This window comes from Nicotiana tomentosiformis, chromosome 10 (genome assembly GCF_000390325.3).
Source record: "Nicotiana tomentosiformis chromosome 10, ASM39032v3, whole genome shotgun sequence".
NCBI lineage: Eukaryota > Viridiplantae > Streptophyta > Magnoliopsida > Solanales > Solanaceae > Nicotiana > Nicotiana tomentosiformis.
Window position 1 is genome coordinate 8,855,828 of NC_090821.1, and position 18,230 is coordinate 8,874,057.

At 37.2% G+C, this 18,230-nt stretch overlaps 1 protein-coding gene and 1 pseudogene across 1 annotated transcript; both read left to right on the forward strand.

The window, feature by feature from the left end:
* The first annotated feature begins 1,723 nt into the window (after positions 1-1,723).
* On the forward strand, positions 1,724-4,127 carry LOC108946336 (L-type lectin-domain containing receptor kinase IX.1-like). The gene has a single exon (XM_018773164.2). The coding sequence runs from the start codon at positions 1,830-1,832 to the stop codon at positions 3,945-3,947; it is 2,118 nt and encodes a 705-aa protein (XP_018628680.2). The 5' UTR covers positions 1,724-1,829; the 3' UTR covers positions 3,948-4,127.
* Positions 4,128-8,137: 4,010 nt separating this feature from the next.
* Positions 8,138-11,637, forward strand: LOC104098116 (L-type lectin-domain containing receptor kinase IX.1-like; annotated as a pseudogene).
* Positions 11,638-18,230: the final 6,593 nt, after the last annotated feature.

Sequence of the window (18,230 nt, forward strand, 5' to 3'; positions counted from 1 at the left end):
ACTATTTTTTGATTGGAGTGTAATTTAGCACTCTTAGGTCATTGTCTAATCGTATAGATGACTGACAAATGTCAAGTAATTGGTGGTGATTTGGCCTAGGTGTTTGCTACTTTAGGGTTCTTCTGTCTTTTTGTGACTTCACCTTTTACTTGTTGGAGTAAAAGGTACCTTAATCTTTCCTTTCTCACATTTTAACTTTTTCTTGGTCGTGGGTCAAGTGATTTTAATTTTATAACCCTATTTTTTTTTTAATACGTGAAAAATTTATTTTTACACATAAAAAATTTAAAATAGACAATTTCTTAATTTCAATATTGTAAAATGTCACGAAGACCTATTTTCCCGTTCGTTGTCTAGGTCCCTTTTTCCATCTCCCCCTCTTCAAAAAAAAAAAAAGAAAAAAGAAACTTAGATACATACAAGACTAAAAAGAAAAGCTTTGTATTTCTCTTTCTTTCTCCCCAAAACTTAAGTTGAAATGCATATAACCAATGAAGAAGCTGGCACGTTTTCATCATTTAATTTATTTCAGCATCTAATTTGTTTTGAGTTTTAAATTATATACACCGTTACTGTAAATAATTTTTTTTACTCTATTAGGATTTAGGTCACTCAAATGATATCTACATATAACTTGTTAGCCTTCATAAAATGTGAGATTTGTAATCTTAATACTAAGACAACAAGTAAAGATAATTTAATGATCCTGTATTAGTATGATCCTGATTTGGTTTCCGATGCTATCAAAATCTGCAAGTATTTGGCACCATTAGGGCCGTACACTTCAATAGTGCTTTCTGAAAAGACCATTTCCGTGCAGAAAATTATGGAGATGATGAGGATCCTAATATAGAAAAAAAGGTATTTTTATTCCTCTTGCCTAACGAATATAGCAGGATTTATAGTGCTAGTGGAAAGATTTCGGAATATTTTTTTAAAAAAAAAACATTAAGAAAAATTTATTTATTAGGGGACATAAATCCTAACTTCTTATGGGTTGTTTGGTGGTGGAATAAGGGAACAATCTTGGAATAAAATATAAAATTATTTTATCTCGTATTTGGTAAATGGTGAAATTATCTATCTTATATAAAAGGACAGCTAATCCTAGATATTCTTGTCTATCACATCCAGATAACCAAACGATCCCTTAAAGCTTCGATGTGGGGTGAACAGCTTCACTCCTTTACAATTGAAGAGTTGATCATTTGAAAATCCTATACAAATAACTATCCCGAAATAGACTAAACTAAAGCTAATAGCATAATTAAATGAGGGTATTCCTCCTTTACAAAAAGGATCTAACATTAAGTTAAGAGAGTTATCCATGACCAATTTAAAAACATTTTTTTTTGGAATGAGCAGTTAGAAACAATGTAAAAATCCTACAAAATGGAAGTCTTTATGCCAACGGTCAACTACTTATACTTTTGACTGTGCCTTCAGGACGGACAATTTCAATCTCTTTTATCTAGTTAAGTTACAAACATTTTCTTAGTTCTACGTATTTTGCAACCTTGTCTTAATTTTCTTTTCAAGATATTGAATGGTAGTAGTACTTTAAATTTAAGAACTTTCTCTAAGAAGCAAGTGCAGTCAACTATAAGGACTTTTTCAACTATCCCGTGTATAAAAATTTAATACTCCCAACTTTCTTATGAGCTGTTGGGCATGAAAATATTTCAATAATTATTATATGTATGTAAAACTTGACCAAGTCATTTCTCTGCGCTTGAAAAGATGAGAAAATGTCAGCAATCTGCAATAGGCATATCGATATGATTATTTTCAGTTGTCTAACATTGATCTGATAAACATATCATCCAACTATGGTTGGTTTTGCCTCTTTATCTGCTCTCAAATACTACCTTGTTTTTCTTCTCATCATAATCCCACTTGTTACTTCATTATCCTTCAATTTTGATAGTTTTAATCCCAATGATCAGAATATAACATATGAGAAAGATGCTTATTCAGCAAATGGTGTGATTCAACTCACCAAAAACCAACTTGATCGTGGTTCAGACGTCAGCATAGGTCGAGCCACATATTTCAAATCGCTGCATCTTTGGGACAAGGCCTCTGGAAATCTCACAGATTTCACTACTCACTTCTCCTTTAGCATCAATTCACAGGGCAGAACAGCTTATGGTGATGGTCTTGCCTTCTTCCTCGCGCCTGCAGGATCAAGAATTCCTGAGAACACAACCATAGGTGGCAGCCTTGGCCTTACAATTGATACTCAGCAACTTAATACATCGAATAATCATTTTGTTGCTGTGGAGTTTGACACCTTTAAGAACTGGTATGATCCACAAGGTGATCATGTAGGTGTTGATATCAACTCTATGCAATCTGTTGTTAATTTGACCTGGTTTAGTAGCATTACAAATGGTAAGAGAACAGATGCCTGGATTAGCTATAACTCAACCTCGAAAAATCTTAGTGTTGTCTTCACTGGTTTCAAACTCCAAGGAAATACCACTGTCACTGTCCAGCAAAGCCTATCTCACAATCTTGATCTGAGAGAATACTTGCCAGAATGGGCCACTTTTGGCTTCACAGGTGCAACAGGAGGCCTCTTTGCATTACAAAGCATCTCCTCTTGGAATTTTACTTCTTCTTTAGAAATTAATGACAACATAACAGATCCAGGGGTAGCCTTACCAATCCCAAAGCCAGAGGAGACTCCAAGCAAAAGTAAGTTAGGACTTGTGATTGGATTGGTTTCTGGTGGTTGTGTTTTGGTTGCAGTATCTGTTTTGGTGTTGTTTGTATTTTGGAGAAAGAGGAAGTTGAGAGAAGATGAAGATGATGATGATAGCTTTGATGGTTCCATGGCTGATGAATTTGAAAGAAGTACAGGACCAAAGAAGTTCCTCTACAGTGAGTTGGTTAGATGTACAAATAACTTTGCGGGGGAAGGGAAGCTTGGGGAGGGTGGGTTCGGGGGTGTTTATAAAGGACATCTCAGGGAATCCAATTCCTATGTTGCTGTTAAAAGGATTTCAAGGGGGTCAAGGCAAGGAATAAAAGAGTTCGCTTCTGAAGTGAGGATCATTAGCCGGTTAAGACATAGACATTTGGTGCAACTCATTGGCTGGTGCCATGAGAAAAGAGAACTTCTACTTGTCTATGAGTTTATGTCTAATGGAAGCCTAGATTTCCATCTTTTCAAGGGAAAAAGCCATTTGACATGGCCAATAAGATACAAGATTGCTCAAGGCTTGGCCTCGGCGCTGCTATATCTACATGAAGAATGGGAACAATGTGTGGTGCATAGGGACATAAAGGCAAGCAATATTATGTTGGATTCCAATTTCAATGCCAAACTTGGGGATTTTGGTTTAGCTAGACTAGTTGACCATGAAAAGGGATCCCAGACAACAGTTTTGGCAGGTACTATGGGCTACATGGCCCCCGAATGTGCCACCACTGGGAAAGCTAGCAAGGAAACAGATGTCTATAGCTTTGGTATTGTCGCGTTAGAAATAGCTTGTGGAAGAAAACCTATTGACCGTAAAGCTGAATCAGATCATCAAGTAAACATTGTTGATTGGGTTTGGAGTCTTTATGGGATGGGAAATCTTAACGAAGCAGCTGATCCTAAACTCTCATTAGAGTTCAATGAAATGGAGATGAAGCACTTGTTAATTGTTGGTTTATGGTGTGCTCATCCAGATAGCAATTGTAGGCCTTCTATCAGGCAAGCAATTCATGTCCTTAATTTTGAAGCTCCATTGCCCACCCTCCCTCCAAACATGCCTGTTCCAACATATTGCAGTCCATCACAACATTTATCAAGTGCTTCATTTTCATCACCATATGACACCAACGGATCTCGGATTACTGAAATACAGTATTCAGTGAACTACACTGATTCTTCAAATAACACAGCAGCTTCCGCAGCATCATCACCTTCCGCATCACTTTTGTACACACGTTGATATTGTGTTATAAAGAAATTTTGTCTGGTATATCCCTACATTCAATCTTTCACTAGCTATCTCCAACTTTTGCTCTTCTTACTCTTTTGTGTTTCTCTTTTTATGAGTATAAGATTGAATGAATCAACAATTCTTGTTCAAAGTTTCCATTAAATAGTGAAAATACTATGTTCTTAAAAACATGTCTCACTTTCGATCAATGGATGTATTCTGGAAGGAGAGAAATTTAAGAACTTTTGAAGACAGAAACAATTCTTTGCAGAACATCAAGATGAAGTGCTTACTTTTGTTTCATTTCTCGTGTAAAGAAAGCTGTGTAGAGGAGGCAAAATCTTTAGTAGACATAGCTGTAATCTTAGGTTGACATAGCTGGTTTTTGTTTTCCTTGTAAATATGGCTTGGCACTGCCCTAGTGTTGTTTTATTTATTAATATACATGTAACCATTATAAAATATAAAATAAAATAAAAGATCAATGGATGTATTCTAACTTGGATTAGAAGTTGAATTGGAGGATAGAAAGAATCTTTCACTATTTTTCCTTCTTTTGAAGCGATCCATTTTGGAAGAATTCTTTAACTGAGCTTGTACTATGTATATTCTTCACCAAAATGTTGATAGACATGGACAATAGCTTAATTGCAGTCTGGACAGGATAAGATATTTGATTTGTCGACTTGTGTCCTCTATCATTTATTTCCTCGCGTACAGATAGAATAGATTTAATGAGTAATAACACTAAGTATATGCAAAAAGTGGAATCCTTTAACACCAGGAGAGACATAAAAGACACAGTGACAAAGTTCAGAAAAATGGGAAAGATGATTTGAATGAAGAGACAAAATCTCTAGCTGGGAAAGACTCCTAATGCTCTCAGGCAATTGAACTGATTTCGACCGAGATATATCTCTTAGATGTGGAAAATTTGCAAAATCAGGGAATATATGGCCCAGAAATCTGGTTCATTGAAAGGTCTAAATAAACGGGGCTAGAATGCTGGCTGCAACATTCAACACTGAAGCCACTCAGTTAATTACTTTCAGTGTCAATTCAGTCGGAGCTGAAAATCATGAAATATCAGGAAACAGACACTAATCTTGTTAGGATCGGGAACTCGGGTAGTGTGAAATTTAGCCAAATCAGTGTTATGAAGAGCGTGAAGCGAGGAAAAGCGACAAGCCCCTTTTCGCTTAAAGCGAGAAGCGAAGCGCTCGCTTTTTTGATATGAAGCGGAATTTTTTTAAAAAAATATTAAAATAAATACTGCATAGACAATGAAGAAGAAGAAGAAGAGGAGAATGACAATAAAACAAATACTGCATAGACAACTAAAAATAAATGATATGAAAAAAATGACAGTATAACTGAAACGAAAAATGGGCAGCATTTCGCTGCAATTTATCACTGAAACAGTGAAAGAAAATGAAGAGAAGAAGAAGAAGAGGAGAACGAGGAGAAGAAAGGGGATCACACAAGTGTTTCCCAACACTCAATTCTCTTACAAAATACTCTCAATTACTAAAGGAGGAGAAGAAACAAGAAATGAAGACTCAAGTCTTATTCGTGTGTTTACAAATGAGGAGGAACTCCTCTATTATAACAAGAAATCCTTAGCCTAATAGTGTATATTATATCATGGAAAATGTCATGAAAACTTGGTCCACAAATTTTGTTATAGTGGATATTATGTCATGGCAAATGTCATGAAAACTTGGCCCCCACTTGAAAAGAAGCCAAATTAATGGCCATATTACAAATCTTATTTCCAACCTAAAACAAGATACACCAACTATTAAGCCCTGCCCCGTCCTATTAAGCCCTGCCCCGTTTAGACTCTTTTTCATTTTTTCTCTTTATGTTTTTATTTTGCAGTATGCTTTTAATTTCTTTTACCTTTTCAACTTTCTATTGAAATATTTAACATTGACATGTCAATAAAAGTTTTTTGTGCATATTGATTGAATAAATATAAATTTTTATTAATGTTATATAATTTATCAAACACTAAATTTTTCCTTATATTAATGTTCTACTCCAAGTAAATAGCTAATTGTTTAAATCACTTCTGGAATGGTTTGTTTCCTTTAGTTATCATACTTCTTCTTAAGTTAGTGAACTAATTTGACTGTAAAATTGCATTACGAACCATCATTTCCATTAATTTCCTCTAATTTTTTAAAATACAACATCAATTTATTAATTTCAATACAATAATAAATACCATCATTTTTTTCTTTTATGCAGTGTCTTAGTTTAACAATATTAGGATGATCAAGCGTACGCATAATCTGAAGTTCTATGTTCTTGTATCTCCTATCCTGTAAGACTTTCTTTATAGCAACAGATTCACGAGTTATACTAGTAACTACCTATGTAAATTACTTGCTCCAACCAATGTATAAATTTTTATCATTATTTGCTAGGCATAAAGTAGAATCGTTAATAAACAATTTGATATTTTATAAAAATATTATATTTGCAAGTATGCTACTAGTTAACAAATGTTAGCAAGCAAACAAAACAAGTTTTTTAAAAAGAAAACAAAACAACAAGAATTTAAGGCACCAAATCTGTTGATGACTAAAAAGAGAAGTAGGCACACACAAGTGAGTTTGAGCTAAAATCCTGCCCTGCCCCATTTACTATTTTCTGAAAATGTGTTTTTGACCCGCCCGGCCCCATTAAGACTTTACCCTGCCCTGCCCCATTAAGACTTTACCCTGCCCTGGCCCGCCCCATTTGCCATCCCTAATCCATGCACTTGAAACTTGAACATTTTGTTAATATATAAATATAAAAACGGTACGTTTTGGGACCTATAGCATTTTTAGTCTAAACAACAACAACAACAACAACAATAACTAACGTAGTGAGACTCCCACAAGTGGGTCTGGGGAGGGTAAAATGTACGCAGACCTTACCTTTGTGAAGGTAAATAGGTTATTTTCGATACTTGGCACAATAGAATATGAGAAAGAAGCAATAGAATCAAGCAGTACTTTTTTAGTCTAAACCAAATGCTTTAATTAATGGTTTTATCATTTAGCTGGCCATGAGTTACAATAATGTAAAAGGCATACAAAATAGAAGTCTTTAATATGTCAATGGTCAACTACTTTTGCTTTTTGACCGTCGTCGGGACTGAAACAAGTCAAGTGAACAATTTCCATCTCTTCTATCTAAAGACTGAAGGGGAGCCTTGACGTAACTGGTAAAGTTGCTTCCATGTGGAAACAACCTCTTGCAGAAATGCAGGGTAAGGCTGCGTACAATAGACCCTTGTGGTCCGGCACTTCCCCGGACTCCACGTATAGCGGGAGCTTAGTGCACCGGGCTGCCCTTTCTATCTAAAGACTAGAATAGGTTAAACATTTCTTAGGTCTACATATTTTTCAACCTGGTCTTTGCTAGTTTTTTTTTCTTTTCAGGACAGTGAATAGTAGTACTTTAAATTTACATTAATTTGTTGTGCCGAAACAAAATTTAAGAACAACAAAAATTCTGAACATTTCTAGCATTTCAAGAGTGTTGGTATTCTCCACCTTAACGATTTTGTTTGGCTTCCATTTTCTTGTTGTATTTTTTAGACAGAGACAACATGTGATTGCTGCATTGCATAGTTCAGAATGGAATTAGATTGGAGAGAATGTCTTTATTTTTATCTTTATAAGCTTCTTAAAAGGGAACAGAACCGAACCTTCTCAAATAAAAGGGAAGGGAATGGGAGATTCCGACTTCCACAACAGTATAAGTTCAACATGCAAACTGTATCACTAAATGTAGGTTCTGCTAAAACAACATGTAATCTTACTATATTCCTCCCAATGAAGTTCAAAATTTCTCATTTCCTTTGGAGCAAATTAGGAAAGGTATGGGGGTAGTGGGGTAAGTCAATTCTAATTCACCTGTGAAAAAGAAAGGGAATAAATAATGCTTCTTGCTTCCTGTAAGAGGGAAGGAAAGTTAGTGTTAGGACCTTTTCAACTACCCTGTGTTTAAAAAATTTACTAGTTTTGATATGATCTGTTGAAAATAAATACATCTCAATAAATTTATGGATGTAAACCTTGACGAAATCGTTAGTTTTGCACTTGAAAAGATGAGAAAATGAGAAGGATCTACCATAGGCATATAGATAGATGATTATCTTCAGTTGTCTAAAAAACTAGTAATAAATATTTTGTCCAACTATGGGTGCTTTTGCATATCTATTTGCTCTCAAATTCCTTGTCTTTCCCCTTATGGTAATCCCTTTTGCCACTTCACTGTCCTTCAGTTTTGATCAATTTACTTCCAATATTGATCAGAATATTATAACAACAACAAGTAGTGTGTACGCAGACCTTACTCCTATCTTCAAGAAGGCAGAGAGACTGTTTCTGGAAGACCATCAGCTTAGAAAAGGTAAAAGGAAGGGAAACAACAAGCACACCAATTAGAAAACCGAAGTAAAAACACTAGGTACTGCAATCGGAAAGCTGACACGAAAATAACAAGAAGTAATTACAGGAGTCAAGAGACACGAAAATACACAGATAACACTAAATCATGTAACTAAAACGACTGTTACAGACAAGGACAACACTCGGCTACCTGTCCTAACCCTTCACCTTTATTTTCAACCTCCACACCTTCCTATCCATGTCCATGTCCTCAGTAAGCTGGAGCAACTCCATATCTTGCCTAATCACCTCTCCCCAATGCTTCTTCGACCTGCCTCTGCCCCTCCTTAGGCCCTCTAGGGCCAACCTCTCATACCTCCTCACCGGTGTATCTGTACCTCTCTTTTTCACATGCCCGAACCATCTAAGTCTCGCCTCCCACATCTTGTTCTCCACAGAGGTCATGCACACATTGTCACGAATAACTTCATTTTTAATTCTATCCAACCTATTATGCCCGCACATCCATCTCAACATCCTCATTTCAGCCACCTTCATCTTTTGGACATGGGAGTTCTTGATTGGCCAACACTCCGCCCCATACAATATAGTCGATTTGACCACGGTTCTATAGAACTTACCTTTAAGTTATGATGGCACATTCTTACATATGATGAGTATCGAGCAAATGGTGCAATTCAACTTACCACAAACTTGCTCAATCGTGATATAAATTCTAGCATAGGTCGAGCCACATATTCGAAACCACTGCATCTTTGGGACAAGGCCTCTGGAAATGTCACAGATTTCACTACTCACTTCTCCTTTAGCATCAATTCACAGGGAAGAACAAGTTATGGTGATGTCCTAGCCTTCTTCCTTGCACCTGCAGATTCAAGAATTCTTTATGACAGTGCAGGTGACAACCTTGTCCTTTCTACGATAAGTCAGCAACTGAATACATCGAAGGTATTATTTGACAGAATGTCGAGTACGACCCAATGGATGATCACGTAGGTATTATTGTATTAATATCAAGTCTATGCAATCTGTTGTTCATGTAACCTGGTTTAGTAGCATTCCAGCTGGTAAGAAAACTGATGTCTGGAGTAACTATAATTCAACATCAGAAAATCTTACTGTTGTCTTTACTGGTTTCAAAGATAATTCTACTGTCACTGTCATGCAAAGCCTATCTTACAATCTTGATCTCAGGGAATATTTGCCAGAATGGGTCACTTTTGGCTTCACAGGTGCAACAGGAGACTTCTTTGCACTAAAAAGCATCTATTCTTGGAATTTTTCTGCTTCTTTAGAAGATAATGAAAGCTACAGATCCATGGGTAGCCCTACCAAACCCCAAGCCAAAGCATGCACAAAGGAAAAACAAGTTAAGACTTGTGGTTGGATTAGTTTCTGGAGGTTGTCTTTTAGTTGCAGTATGTGTCTTGATGTTATTTGCATTTTGGAGAAAGAAAAAGGTAATAGAAGGTGAAGGTAATGATATCTTTAATGGTTCAATGACTCTTGAATTTGAAAGAAGCACAGAACCAAAAAAGTTCCGTTATATTGAGTTGGGTAGATGTACGAATAACTTTGCGCAGGAAAAAAGTCCGTGAGGGTGGATTCAGGGGTGTTTATAAAGGACATCTCAGTTTTTTTTTTTTTTTTATAACCGTGGTGTCCGGGCCAGCTTGTGTGCACCTCGACTAATTCCACGGGATACTTGCCACCTCCCACCAGCAACAGGTACCATACCAGGTAACTCTATTTACCAAGGCTTGGATAGTTGAGAAGAAATCACCTAGTGTTTTTTGCCTCTGCTGAGATTTGAACCTGAGAAGACCTCATGGTTCTCACCCACTTCATTGACCACTAGGCCACACCCTTGGGTGCAAAGGACATCTCAGGGAATTGAATTCCTATATCGTTGTTAAGAGGGTTTCAAGGGAGTCAAAGCAAGGAATAAAAGAATATGCATCACAAGTGAGGATCACCAGCCGGTTAAGACATAGACATCTGGTGCAACTCATTGGCTGGTGCCATGAGAAAAGAAAACTACTTGTCTATGAGTTTATGCCTAATGGGAGCTTAGATTCCTTTCTTTTCAAGGGAAAAAGCCATGTGACATGGCCACTAAGATACAAGATTGCTCAAGGCTTGGCCTCTGGAGCTATATCCACACGAAGGATGGGAATAATATGTGCTGCATAGGGGCATAAAGTCAAGTAATGTTATGTTGGATTCCAACTTCAATGCCAAGCTTGGGGATTTGGGGTTAGCTAGACTGGTTGACCATGAAAAGGGATCCCAAACAACAGTTTTGGCTGGTACTATGGGCTACATGGCCCCCCGAATGTCACATCACTGGCAAAGCTAGCAAGGAAGCAGATGTCTATAGTTTTGGTGTTGTAGCATTAGAAATAGCTAGTGGAAGAAAACCTATTGATTCTACAGCTGAGGATCACCAAGTAAACATTGTTATTTGGGTTTAGAGACTTTATGGGATGCGAAATCTTCATGAAGCAGTTGACCCTATACTCTCATCAGAGTTCAATGAGCAGGAGATGGAGCACTTGCTAATTGTTGGCTTATGGTGTGCTCATCCGGAAAGCAATTGCAGGCCTTCTATTAGGCAAGCAATTCATGTCCTTAATTTTGAAGCTCCATTGCCCGTGCTCCCTCCAAACAAGCCTGTGCCAACATATTGCTGTCCTTCACAACTTCTATATTATCAAAATGTTGTACTAATTAACTATTATATTATGTTATTTATCAAAATGCTGATAGACATGATCAGTATTTTAATTGCAGTCTGGCCAGGAGATGAAATTTGATGACATAGGAATATTCAAAAAGTGGAATCCTCTAAAACTAACTATATTTGAAGACCAATCAAATAAAAACCTGCTTAATCAATTGGCTAGTACACATTGTAGAGTATCCACTCTGAAGTCTTAACATGGATATATCTGTCTCTTCCTATCTTTTGCAGCTGTGTCTTGAGAATGCATAGGAACAAGGGCCAAGTCTGGAGCAAGTCTGAGGATCCAAAATAAACACTTGTAATCTTGGCCTCTCAGTTCCTGCCGTTTATTTTATTAGCTACCAAGCAAAGAGAAGAAAATCTGCCCCATTAACAGGATAGTGAGGAAAGAATAACATGTTTGCATACCAAATAGACACAATTGATTCGGTAGACAAGTGAGACAAATCAAGTACTCCACTGATATATTGTGACACTCTCCCTTTTAGTCCATCCTGAAAAGATTGACATATTTTTATATTTGGAAACTATTTAACATTAATCCTTATTTTACTCTTACTGGTATCACTTGTTCGCACCCCACATGATATAAAAAACTGATTTATTTATTTCAAAGCGAAAGTAATGTTGGCACAAGTCACTTGTTCATTTATTGCTTTAGTCTCTCACCTATACATGTACAGAGAATTTCATCGGAAGCACGTCAAGGAGAGAAAAATCTGGAGTAATAAATACCAAAATTTATGAAGGAACTGAAATCATGTTACCAATTCACGCCATGTTAGTAAGCATACTTTTCCCAATGTTACAGTAACCTGGCCACAGTCTTGACTGAGGACAGATTTCTAAAAGGTGGTGGTCTCTACTTATTTGGGGGGGTTCCTTTTTCCCACAACCAACAGAGACAAACACACTTTCAGCATGCCAACTAAAATGAAAGGGACAGTTAAACAAGACAAAAAGAAGAACTTTAGAAAAGTGAGTAAATCAGAGTCATCATTCTCACCTTTACATGATTTGCTAATTACAACAACATTTCCTACACAATGGTTTGGCAATGAAGGGACTAACCTCTTTAGTATATTTACCTTATGCACCAACTGGGACGATCTTCTCCCATTCCCTGAAGCAACCAACGGTGATGGCCTTCTCTCGTTCCCTGAAGCAGTCATGGCACATTTTCCATATCACAGCTGATACTACTTCACCACAAGTATGCACTTGTACAAAATCAGTGCCACACTTAGCCTTGAGCGATGCTATAGTAGAATCATCAAAGGCAAAAATTTTACTGACACGTTGTTCATCATATTAGATTTTGATTATTTCTAACCTCATAGACTGCACAATCAGCAACTTTGTGTGAAGCACATATACCAATAGCCATACCTACACACTCAAAAACAGTGACTTGAACAAGCATGGGATATAAGGCTGCTGAATGAGGCAGTAATGATCCATCTTCAACATTAGTTGGGAGAAACTTTTTGCAGACATCTTCAGGCTTTCTATGAACATCTTCCACCCAATCTAGTTATGAGCAACAGCCTCGGAAAAGGAAAGTGAGTTGTCCTTAAGCTTTTTGGAGTGGAAAAAGAGAACCCATTTGGGGAAAATAACCAATGTACAGTCTGTGAGTATGAGTGTTGGGGATCTTGGTTTTGGCTTTCTCTTTTGGGATTTTTGGATCGCCATTTCTGGATTCTTGAAATAAACTGAGTAACAAATCAATATGAAATCTGGAAGACATTCACTTTGGTCAGTGAAGTTTTAAATATTTCATATTAGTCCCTGAAGTCTTCGCATATACATCGCATAAAAATTATGCGACATATATTTAGGATGATTTCCCCCCTTTTAAAAAAATTTCCCCATTCTCCATTTCTGTTTTGGACTTTTTTGTAGTTACCTATAATTTTTCTTCTCAAACTTCATTTATAATTCTACTAACTTTAGAGTACGTGCGTTGCATGTGTATTACGTATCACTCAATTAAAAAATGTGTACAAGAAAACGATTAATATGAAATAGTAAGGTACGTTAAAAAAGATGCAACACTCATTTATTATGTTTACGTAATAGTATCGCGCCCCTTTTTTCTCTCTCGAAAAGCGGGCATCGACGTGTGACAACTCTTTTAAAGAAGGGTATTAAAAGAGGAGAGTCGTCACCTAACGGTTTAAGGTGCGTTGGGGTACCTATTTGCATATGACTCGGGTTTGACTAATTGCATTACCAGAGATCGGGTAAGGGCTCGAAATTACCTCGAAGGGGAGGTGTTAGGCACTCTTCGAGGTCCACAACTGTAGGTCCCGGCCGAACTTGAATTATATGAATTAGTCAGATAAACAAAGACAGAGAAAACAAGTAGTTTGGGAAATTTGATTATCAAAGACTTTGAGTAAATACAAACACATGATTCAAAGGTAGAATGGGAATGAGATGGGGAATCCTAAGTTTTTTAGCCTAAAGGATCACCCCGTGCAACATCAATAACACTTCGTAACTCCCTCAAGATGGGGTATTACTCATATTATTCAGCGGGCACAGACTATCATCTCCTGCTACCCGATTATTATCTTTAAGTTATTACCTAAAGCGCACTAGTTCAATTATAAGTCGTACCTTATGCGTGTACTACTCGTCCCATACCTATAGTCCATGAGGCATTGGACCTCTATTTTGGGTAGTTTAGACTTTACTTAGGCTGCTCAAAAATGTCAAAACTAGGCGACAATTCAAAATAAATAGGGCTGTATTTAAGGACAGTTAAAGGCTCAAGTTAACCTCCGCAATTAGACAATGAATGCACACAAACAGATTTCTACGTTAGACATTAGACAATTTCATAATTGAGGAAGATTGGAGTCATTAAGCTCTATAGACATGGTTTCTATATGATCTGATCCAAATATGCAAGCAGTTTCAGATGCAGGGCGCCACTCTAGACCTATGATTTCTAAATTACCAGTTTGAGAGTATCTGATATTGCTAAGTTGTTTATTGAGATTACATATTATAAGTTAATAAAACTTATAGGCATGATCTCTAAGTGGTTTATACAGTAAGGGACAGTAAAAATTATTGAAAATGCTCAGAATTACTCATGCTTTCTAATAGTGGCGTGGCTAAGCAATAAACAACGTTTGAAGAGTCTAGTATCAACACTTTAGAGCGAGTAGTAATACCCTATAGGCAGGATTTCTAAAGATTGGCGATTGAAATCGATTTTTTTTATATTTAGCTCTTATAGGCATGTTTTCTAGGTGCAATAGCGAATTAAATAATTAAAATCCTATAGGCATGATATCTAATGAACATGGTGCAGTTATTCAAATTGAAGGACAGTTATTGGCATTTATTTCCTATAGGCATGTTGTCTAGCGACACATAGCAGTAGACATGGGAATAAATAAAGCACTAATGCTTTGATAGCAAACGGGTTGTGTGAGTGTGTGATTTCCCTAATGGCATGATTTCTAATAGTGTACATAGAGAGTGAACGACACATATAGCAAACACATCATTAAGTCCTATAGGAATGTTATCTACCCATCACATATGAATATTAAAATCTACCTCATTCCCTTTTACTAACAACCCAATTATTTATACAAAAAATTATTACAAGCCCAATAATGAATAACAATATTACATAACAGTGAACGAGCTTATCGTAGGCCCAAATAAAATAATTTGTGGACAACCCAACTCCAACAAAACGATGGGGAAAATCAAGACGTCTTGAAATAGGTGGCCCACATAGGGCCACGTTGCCGATTCACCATGACCACCACAACCTGAATTGCTCGCTCAATTGTTTCTACCATAACGAGCAAATTCGCTCATCGACCCCGCCTGAAGCTGGTTTCAGTAAGCGAAAGGGACTAACTGTATGAGGCAAAATTTGTCTCTAGAGTATCTAAGCCAAGATAATATTATGGGAAGGATTCTCGAGTCGACGTTTGTCACGACCCAATTTCACCTATAGGCCGTGATGGCGCCCAACGTCGCCGTTAGGCAAGCCAATAATGAACTAGCCATGTGTTTATTCCTTTTAACAATTTCAAAATAGTGGATTTTTATTTGATAAGTAAGTAAGAGGTAAAAATTTAATAAAATAAAGTGTAAACTAATATAAAAACAAGTGTGGTGAAGTAAATATTCAAAAGTCCTCAAATGTCTACTAGCATAATTCCAAGACCTAGTGTCACAAGTGTATGAGCTACTAATAGAATATACAAAATACTAAACTACTGTATGAAATATTGTAGACAGAAAGTAAACGCAAAAGAGAGACTCCGGGTGCTGCAGAACGGGCTCGAAAAGCAGCTCACCACTAAGTCTCGGAGTATCAGGGGTACGAGCCGGAATGACTGCCAGATGCACCTGCCTCAAATCCTATACGATTAGTGCAGAAATGTAACGTGAGTACATTAACAACATGTACCCAGTAAGTATCCAATTTAACCTCGAAGAAATAGTGACGAGGGGTCGACTTCGATACTTACTATGGGCCAACAATAAATACAGATAATACAATGTTAAGCAGGGAATAAATGACCCATTAACTGATAATAAATTTCAAAATATTCAGCCAACATCTATTAACCCTGAATCAATTTCTATCATTTAATAAATTTATAACCTCTCGAGCCATTAAGTAATATCAGGTGTAATCAGGCTCCGAGTATTATTACGCACGATTTATGCCGAGTTCATATGACCCGATCCAAAAATATACTGTGTGCACTGCCGAGGGTCGAACGACATGAACCACAGATGCATCTATTAACCTGTCGAGCGAACGGCCTGCTCCCATGAGAATAGAGAAGTTTACCTCGCCCGCGGAAGTACTTGTGATGCTAGAGGACATAGATTTCGCAAAGTGATTACGTATTCTTCAATTCTTTCCCCAAAATAATAAATCTAACTTGGAAGTTTTCAACTAAAATTTCTAGTCTCTGCTCTATTTAAGATAATTAATGTGCACAACAAACACGACAGTACAATTAAAGCATGATGTAAATCTAAGACTACCCGTACATCTCATGGAATATAGCTACGTACGGACTCTCGTCACCTAGTGCGTACGCAGCTCCCACACAAGTAACTCACAACAAAAATACACCTAAAGGGAATGAGTTCCCTCTTATAAGGTTAAGCAAGAGACTTACCTCGTTCTCAAGCTCACTTCCAATCCACAAATACGCTCTAAGTACTCAACTTGGCGCCAAACAACCCGAAACTAGCCAAATATTATACAAATAAATCAATATATACTCAAAGTTCATAATGTAACTATTAGAGTAATTACCCAACCCAAATTGGAAAATTCTTAAAATTCACTCCCGAGCTCACGTGCCGGATTTTGGAAATTTTCGAAGATAATTGTTACCCATAACCTCACAAACTCAAATATATCATTTTCACCCAATTCCATAACAATTTTCGAGGTTAAATCCCATTTTTATATAATAAAAAAAATAGAGTTTTCAACTAAACCCATAATTTTTCACAATTTTATATGTTAAAATCTACCCATAATCTATGTATTTAACTTACATTGGGTAGGAATTACTTACCTTCAATAGCTAGGTAGAAATTCCTCTCTAAGAAGCTCCAAAAATCGCCCATGAAGTGAAATGAATGAACCAAAATAGCCTAAGTCTCGTAATAAATTGACCTTTTTACCTCCCAGCGGTTTCCGCTTCTACGAGGAATTGGCCGCTTTTGCGACTCCGCATCTGCAGAAAATGCATCGCAGATGCGGCCCTCCCCCAGCTGGCCTACCTCCGCTTCTGCGGACAAAAGGCTTGCTTCTACGAGCCCGCTTCTGCGGCGTCCGTGCCGCTCCTGCGACCTTAACCGCTTATGCGATTTCTTCGCTTCTGCGACTACCCGCCCAGGCTGCCCAAGCCGCTTTTGCGAGATTCATCTCGCTTCTGCATGGCCGCTTCTGCGACCAAACTTCCGCAGAAGCGGTCGCACCAGCAACAATAAAACTCCCAGCTCTTCAATATGGCCCAAATCGATTCGAACCCCATCCGAAACTCGCCCGAGCTACTCGGGACCTTGACTAAATATACCAACAAGTTCGTAAACATAAGACGGACTCGCTCAAACCCTCGAAACGTGTAAAACAATATCATAATTAAGAATCACACTCCAAACCAAATCGAATCAACTTATGAACTTTAAGTTCTTCCAACTTGCTCCGAACACGCCGAATCATACTTAAACTACTCGGAATGACACCAAATTTTGCGAGCAAGTGTTAAATCACCATACGGAGCTATTCATAGACCTCGATAACACCAAAAACTATTTCAAACCAAAATTTAAAGAACTTTAAAACCTTTAATGAGCCAACTTCCAACTTTAGGCGCTGAAATGCTCCCAGGTCATCCAAAACCCGATCCGAACACACGTCCAAGTCTAAAATTATCATACGAACCTATTGGGACCGTCAAATCTCGGTTTCGAAGTCGTTTACTAGAAATGCTGACCCAAGTCAAACTTAACCCTTTAAAGCCAATATTAAGGAACTAAATATTCCGATTTTAACCCGAACCCTTCCAAACCTGATCTAACCATCTCCGCAAGTCATAAAATAGTAAAAACATATACGAGGAGTCTTATTTAGGAGAATATGGTTCTAGAAGGCAAAACGACCGGTCAGGTCATTACAACATTAGTCGAAGCGACCCAAGAAGCAGCAAAGTCCTTGGCCGAAGTATCGAAATGAGCCGTAGTCGAGATGTCAACAAGAGTTGAAGTCGAGGTTGAATATCGATGATAAGAACTGTAATGGCTAGTTTGTCAGGATAGGATATTCAAAGGGAATATTCTAGTGAATATTCCCTGTACTTGTACTATTAGAGTTTCTTAGAAACATGTCCCAAATATAGAGAAAAAAGAGCCAATGATAGGAGCATGTGATATTCATTTGTAAAAATACACTTTGATAAAAAAATTCTCTCTCTCTCTCTCAGATACATACAAACAATACCTTTTTACTGAGATTCTTGTCTATATTATTCCATAATTTTCAATCAGATTCGAGAATAACTCGAACATTCAAGAATTTTTCTGTCACTCATCATTGTCAGGAGGAACAACCATCTAGTTTAT